This window comes from Austrofundulus limnaeus, unplaced genomic scaffold (assembly GCF_001266775.1).
Source record: "Austrofundulus limnaeus strain Quisiro unplaced genomic scaffold, Austrofundulus_limnaeus-1.0 Scaffold2, whole genome shotgun sequence".
Classification (NCBI taxonomy): domain Eukaryota; kingdom Metazoa; phylum Chordata; class Actinopteri; order Cyprinodontiformes; family Rivulidae; genus Austrofundulus; species Austrofundulus limnaeus.
Window position 1 is genome coordinate 5,739,090 of NW_013952404.1, and position 6,707 is coordinate 5,745,796.

The window sequence follows — 6,707 nt, forward strand, 5'->3', positions numbered from 1 at the left end:
GGGGGGGAGATGGCAGGGGAGAGAGGTAAAGAAATGGGGGATAAAAGAGAAGATATGGGCGAGAGAGGAGGGAGATAAAAAAAGAAAGGAAAGACCAAAAGCATGAGGGGAAGAGGAGCTGGGAGAAAGAAAGAGGAAGGGGAGTAATTCTGGCTGGACGTGGGCTGATCTATCATGGCCAGCTATCAGAAGGACAAGCGGGCCCTGAAGACGTCTGCCCAGCGGCACTCTCACCTCAGCCAACTCAAGTGCTCTCCGGGCACCAGTTGAAGTAAAACTGCCCCTAACAAGACCCCAGAGGTTCAGCACGTCTTTTATTCAAACCTCAAACTGGGACTTATGATCATACTGCCATGAGCTTTTCCCCTATCAAAGCTTTTATCCAGTTCAGATGCCTGATTGCAAAAAACAAAAGAGCAGGGGAGATAATCTATACAAACTACCTCTAGTTTGTATAGATTTACCTAATTTTGAAGCGTGACACAACAAGCCGTTTGCAGGCAGGTCTGCGTGGATCCGCATGACTCGAAGCCGCAGACCGTGATTCTTCTTAGAATTACATGACAGTGTCAGATAAATCTAATCAATACCAGCTCGGTAAGAAATTGCTGTGCTCGACAGAAATAATTTGACCTGATATCCAGCGCAACGCAAACAGTTTAGTTTGCTGCAAGCTTTCACYGATTTGATGACACAAAGGCTGTTTCATATTGAACAAATTCATGTCAATACAAACTGAATTGGCTTGGTGAAAAAGGTGAAAATTAATCGCTCCAGTGCTCGCTTTCAGGAGAACCGCCCATTTGCCTACATCTGACCCGATAGCTGGCCTATTATCCCCAATGTAAGGAGATGGAGAATGGCTGATTGGACCGGCAGCCTGTGAATGTTGGGAGGCTGAGAAACGTTAAATACGGTAATCCCCTTGTTTTAATCTGCACCCTATCACTCTCGACCCCAGCAGAGAAGTCTTCAGCCTGTCCCTCGAGTCCCACTGGCCGATACTGACTTTACATATCTCTGCTGAGCCCCACAGACCAGGACGAATCAAGCTTTAATCATTGCGGCAATTACACATAATTTATCTTCTCTGCCATCGAGTAACATTGCTTAATGAGGGATGGCGCACCATGAATGGTTATTTAAAGGCACATCAGGGCTGACTCACATGAAACTCATCACAAATGATAAAATTTTTGCCGTTTTATCGGTTTTATTCAACAAGATAACAAAACGCTGCTAACTGCCAGCACATTTGGCGAATGTCTCTTTTTCTGACACTCCTGACTGCCTGGCTCCCTTCGATCGAACCACATCTCATTCTTCCTCAAGTATTTCCACCTTCCTCTCACTCGTCTACCCGGGTTCAGGCCTCAGCATCCACCTGATTGCTCAATCTATCTTTATCTCCTGTGTTGAAGCCTACGTCAGAGGGTAAATTGAATATACTAAGAGCTGTCTGTTGGTGTCTATATTTAATAAAGTGCACTGATGAGGTGTTGATTTATCGCTGGGCAGTATTCACACTCTATTACAAGGAGATTACGCAGCTTGAGTGAGATCAGGCTGGCAACACAGTAAGTAGATTTCACAATTTAATGGCAAAGAGAAAACGGGAACCCTGAGGGGGCTCGAGGAGTGTGGGTGATTACGGCAACTGGGTTGAGCCGACACAAACATGACAACATACAAGAGGTGCGATCTCTTTTTCAACATCGCTGCCTCTATGTTGAACAAGCAAACACGCCAGCCAGTTGTCTGTCAAACGTACGGCTGATGAGCTGGAATTCAATAAAGCCCAAAGATAATGAATATTCCCAAAACACACGCCACAAATAAAACAATGCACACAAGCTTGACTTGTTAGCTTCTTCTGGCCTGAATCTAACACAACAAATGCAACAAATGATGATAGCATATTAAAATCTTAACCTTGTGAGGGTTTAATTTGAAATTTTTTGAAAACTTCAAACTTTATTCAAAGGGGATGTAAAAATATTTTGTAGTTAAAAAGCAGGAGAGAAACTATGAAGCTTGGCTGGTAGCTGAACACCTCCACCTCTCACAACATTAAGCACCCCTTGAATAAATGACATGCATGATAGTTTTTGCAGATGCCATTCCTACTGCGGGGGGCATGCAGGATGCCATACAATAATAATTTTAAAGAAGGCAACAGTGTCAAGGTGGTGAAAGGGTTTTGGTGCATTGAAGTTTTGAGTACACTTAGTCCCTCCTTAAACCTCCTGGACAAAGTGGTATTTAGCTTTACATGATGAAGGGGGGTCAGAAGGGATGGACAGCGGGCTGCTATGTGTGTCAAAGGTTGTTAGCACTTTAGGAGCACCAAACCATCTGTCAGCATCCCTGTAACGCTGCTCCTAATGACCCTGCACCCCTCGAGCTGTAGACGCTGAGGAAGACTGCGTTCCCCGGTGCTATTTGGAGCATCGACTCTAATGTCCAAAATTTCTGCTGTGATTCTCAATTAACCAAAGACTGATTGAGAACAAGGGCAAGACTTCAGTTTGGCAGTGGCACACCTGTATTAAAAAAATCTGATATAGTGTGTGACACCTGCTTGAGCAGTTTGATTATTTATCTAAATTACTGAAGAAACTAACACCTGAAAAGAGCTTCTTGTATGTAAAATGATCTTTCACAAACAAGAAAACAAAGCTGACACTGGACCCTCCAAGGTAAAGGTATCATCAGCGTTCTTATCTTCCAGTCGCCCTCACGTTAACATTCAGTAGGGCCATTCTTTTCCACATTATGCCAATTTTTAAACACATTTCGCAAGGCTAGCTATGAATAGAAGAAATTAAAAAYCAACTGGGAGAAGCTAAGTGCCAATTTTTGCGACATTTAAACTGTTGCATTTAGACTCTAGTTATAGGCCCATCTGTAAGTGCCCTAATCAATGTGCTCTACTTCATAATGAACTRTTAATCTTTTTAATTCCATCGCCCAAGGCCACAAAAATCCATCAGAACGCAATCAGCAGTTTTTTTTCTAGTTTCCTGTCTTGTCCTGTAGTGGATGAAGAGGGAGAAATAAAGCAGGAGCTGAGCATGGTAGACTGCCTGGGGTACCGTTGATGCATGGAGTGTTAGTGCATGGAGTCTCGCTCAACCAGTGAACCGTCTCTGATCAGGTTCAGCCATGTACAACTCAATTATGCAGCCATTTCATGGCCAGAGGACACCCAGTGTCCTAATACAAACGCCACCACAGGGACGGACGCAGACTGAGCACTTAGCTGGTGAGGGGGGGCTTTTTGTATTTTAAACTATCATTTATTAAAAATAAGCATGTTTGATGTAACAAAGACAAAATTCAAAAGAGAGAAAATGTGGAACAAATGCATTAGTGTGAGGGTTTTGTTTACACAAAAACAGATCAAAATAATCTTCTTATAGGCTATTATCTCACAGGTAATACAGATTATTCTGTGCACTATTTAAGTTGCAGGTACCTGCTCAGAAATAGAAAATGTAATGGGCTTACAGCCTTAAAGTGTGGGCGAAAAAAGCGTTATTTACAGATCTGAGGCAAAACCTGTCAGAAAACATCCACACTGTACATTATGTGTTGGTTACACATAAAAAACTCTATGTTATCAAAATTACTTTAAAATAAAACCTTGAACACTTCATTGTATAAGGTTTAGTGCATATAAAGTACTTTTTAAATACATTACTTATCAAATAGGACTACGAAAATAAGTTGCAGTAAACCATTTGAGCATATGCCCATTCTTTGTTTTCTGTCGGTGTCTCGTAAAACGCTGCTTCCACGTTGCACTGTTCTGCTCTCGTGGGATTTTTGTGCACATTTGTGGCGCTGGAGTAGTTTTTGGGTCACAACAATGGGAGTGTGTTATCGGGTCAGCTGTGATCCAGTTCTGAGTAAGCTCCTTGGTTAAACTCTCAGGCTGCTGACCATGCACGGCCATGTGGAGAGTGATCCAAACAGTTTAGATGTGTAAGGCACCGGTGCTGAGGCCAGGCACTGGGAGCATATCCACCTCTAATCTCCTTACTATCAGATCTGTACCTGATTAATACCCTTCCTTCTGAGAAGCACTCTAATACCTTTTCAGCACTATAAAAAAGGTCAGCTTAATTTCCACCTGATTTTATTTAAAATTGTAATCCATGAAATAAAATTTGAATGATTGAATTAACCGACAAATGTTTGGCTGCGTCTGTATTTGTGTGTTTCAGTGATAGTGCACAGACCGGTGTTGCAGTGACGTTGCACATATCCTGCACACTGACAGCTGTGTGCCTGTTCAAGTTATGCTGATGAGAGGAGGAAGATATGGAGCTGCCGCTGAGGGACACATTCATTTATTTTGTTACTCCTTTATGGCAACAGCGTCGTGATGCTTTAGAGTTATAAGGGTCAAGCGTCAAGATCAAGCAGAATCTGCCTGGGTTGCGAAAAAAAGGAGCAGCTAAACAACATGTTCTCTGTCAAAATCAGAGGAAAACTCTTGAAGGAAGCAAAATCTCTGCTGACGTGAGGTGGTGTATTCTCAGCGGTGTGTCCTTAATTCAACAGCCTCTTATAACCTAACACCTCGTCTATCACAACGTCTATGGGGCAAGGAAGAAACATGATTATGCTCATCAATAATTCAACGGCTGCTTGTGGGTTCTTGCTCCTGTGTGCATTCATGTGTGCATATGTGGATATGTGTGTGTGCGATATGATGTCTTATTTGATTGGGCAAGTCCCAAACTTTATTTTAAATTTCCCAGGTGATCACAGCTTACAGTGCACTGGTCTGGATCGCTGTCAATACAGTGATTTTTGAAACACTTTATTAAATTTGTTTCATACAACACTCCCCTCGTGGCTCACTCACACTCTCAGTCCTCCTCACATCCAAGGGTGATGCTTCTAATAATTTTCTAAGTGTAAATATTTGGTTTGCAGCTCTTTAAACTTGGCTATAACAGGAAGAAACATTACCTGGGATGTGTTTAGCCCAACCGATAATGACCACCAGCTCTCGGTCAGCCAAGTCACACAGCGTCGTAAGAGCCTTGATGTCACTCTCTGGCATTGTGGGGTCAGGCATAGCATAGATCTTTTCTGGCTCTGCTACCAACAGGTGAGACACTATCTTTGTGACTGGAAACAGAAAGAGGAGGAGCAGGGGTGCAGGAGAAAAACAGAGGTCAGAGGTCGCAGTACTCACAGGGTCAATGATAAACACGATAATATGATAAACCCAAATAGAATGATCATATATATTATAAATTAGGTTTATAACTAGTTTTCATGAGTAAATTATATTTACACCCTCTAGTAGTCTGTAGTTGTTTAATGTCGGTCATCTGCTCAGAGACTTAACATAATTCAGCTCTGACCGGAACAATGCATGGCCTATATTTCCCACCAACTGTCCAAACCCGGGGGTGACAGGGGAACATGAGCCTGGCCTAGAACTGTGCCTCAGCTTTACTTGCATGCTGGCAACAGAAGAAGGAGACAATGGGCTAGTGACGGAGCAGTACTCACGGGGCTTTTTGGTAGGAGGGGGAAGCGTCAAACCCAGGTACGGGTTGTTTTCTGTGTCCAGCCTCCGTTTGTACTTCTGTCTGCCCCCTCGCACACGATCCAGCCGAACCCCTGAGGTAGAGGAGACAGAAAGAACAGGAGATGAAAAGTGTGTATTTTTTTCTAGATTAAATTTAAGGAAAAGCAAATGGTATAGGTCAAATCTTTTAAAGTGGGCTGCTATGGAATAGTTAGGAACAATTAAGAGTTTACATACTGAAGATAAAAACAGTTTAATTCTGACCAGACTTTACCAAAGTGGATTGTTGTCATCCAAAAACAACCTCAATCTTTACATCAGTGTTAATCTTGATATGTTACTGTTATTTACAGATAACATTATGATAATTTCCAGAGCAAGGGTTCTCAAACATTTTGGGTCTGAGGACCCCTTACAGGGGTGAAATGTTTCCAGGGACTCCTTCATAAAGCTCATGCTGATGCAAAAATAATTTACTGGCATTTTAAATTCTAAATGCCATGAGAGTATACAGTATATAATTTTTTGTTTGGTTTAGTATGCTTGTTTTACCAGCTCATTGTTCCCCATATGCATTTCTGCATTAAAAACAAAAAACAAAATTCTTTGTAATTTTTGGAGGACCTCCAATCTATGGCTAAAGGGCCCCTGGGGGTCCTGGGACCCCAATTTGAGAACCTTGGTTCTATGGCAAACAGCAGCAGAGTAATAATGTAATGCAAATTTAAATGTGAAGTACAGATTTCCAAATTAGCAATTAAACAATCTGCTATAAAATGTTTGAAATTAAARAAATAGCAACAATAGCTTGGACTAGCCTTTAGCTCATAAATCTGATCAGAGTTAGGCTGTTGCTGCAAAATGAGGCTTTGCAGAAAGCTTTCTACAACAGTTAAGAGGTTAACTGTTCATAATATTTCCACAAAACTCCCTCTTCATAAGATCTGCATCTAATAAACCTATATTTTTTGGTATTATGTCCCATTTCCAACACAAAATCCAAAATCAGTAATGTCACCTCCTTTTGTGGACATAAGCAAAATAAAAGAGCTGCATTGTGGCATATGTCTGTGTAAGCACGCATTCCTGTGTGTGTGTGTGTGTGTGTGTGTGTGTGTGTGTGTGTGTGTGTGTGTGTGTGTGTGTGTGTGTG

At 41.9% G+C, this 6,707-nt stretch overlaps 1 protein-coding gene across 9 annotated transcripts in view; it reads right to left on the reverse strand.

The window, feature by feature from the left end:
• esrrb (estrogen-related receptor beta) overlaps positions 1–6,707 on the reverse strand; it is a 44,998-nt gene that overhangs the window by 10,492 nt on the left and 27,799 nt on the right. For all 9 annotated transcript variants that reach the window (XM_014012542.1, XM_014012553.1, XM_014012521.1 and 6 more), the window contains 2 exons: positions 5,536–5,646; positions 4,984–5,145 (listed from right to left, as the gene is read on the reverse strand). In XM_014012542.1, coding sequence (XP_013867996.1) covers positions 4,984–5,145; positions 5,536–5,646 — 273 coding nt within the window. The remainder of the gene's footprint in view (positions 1–4,983; positions 5,146–5,535; positions 5,647–6,707) is intronic.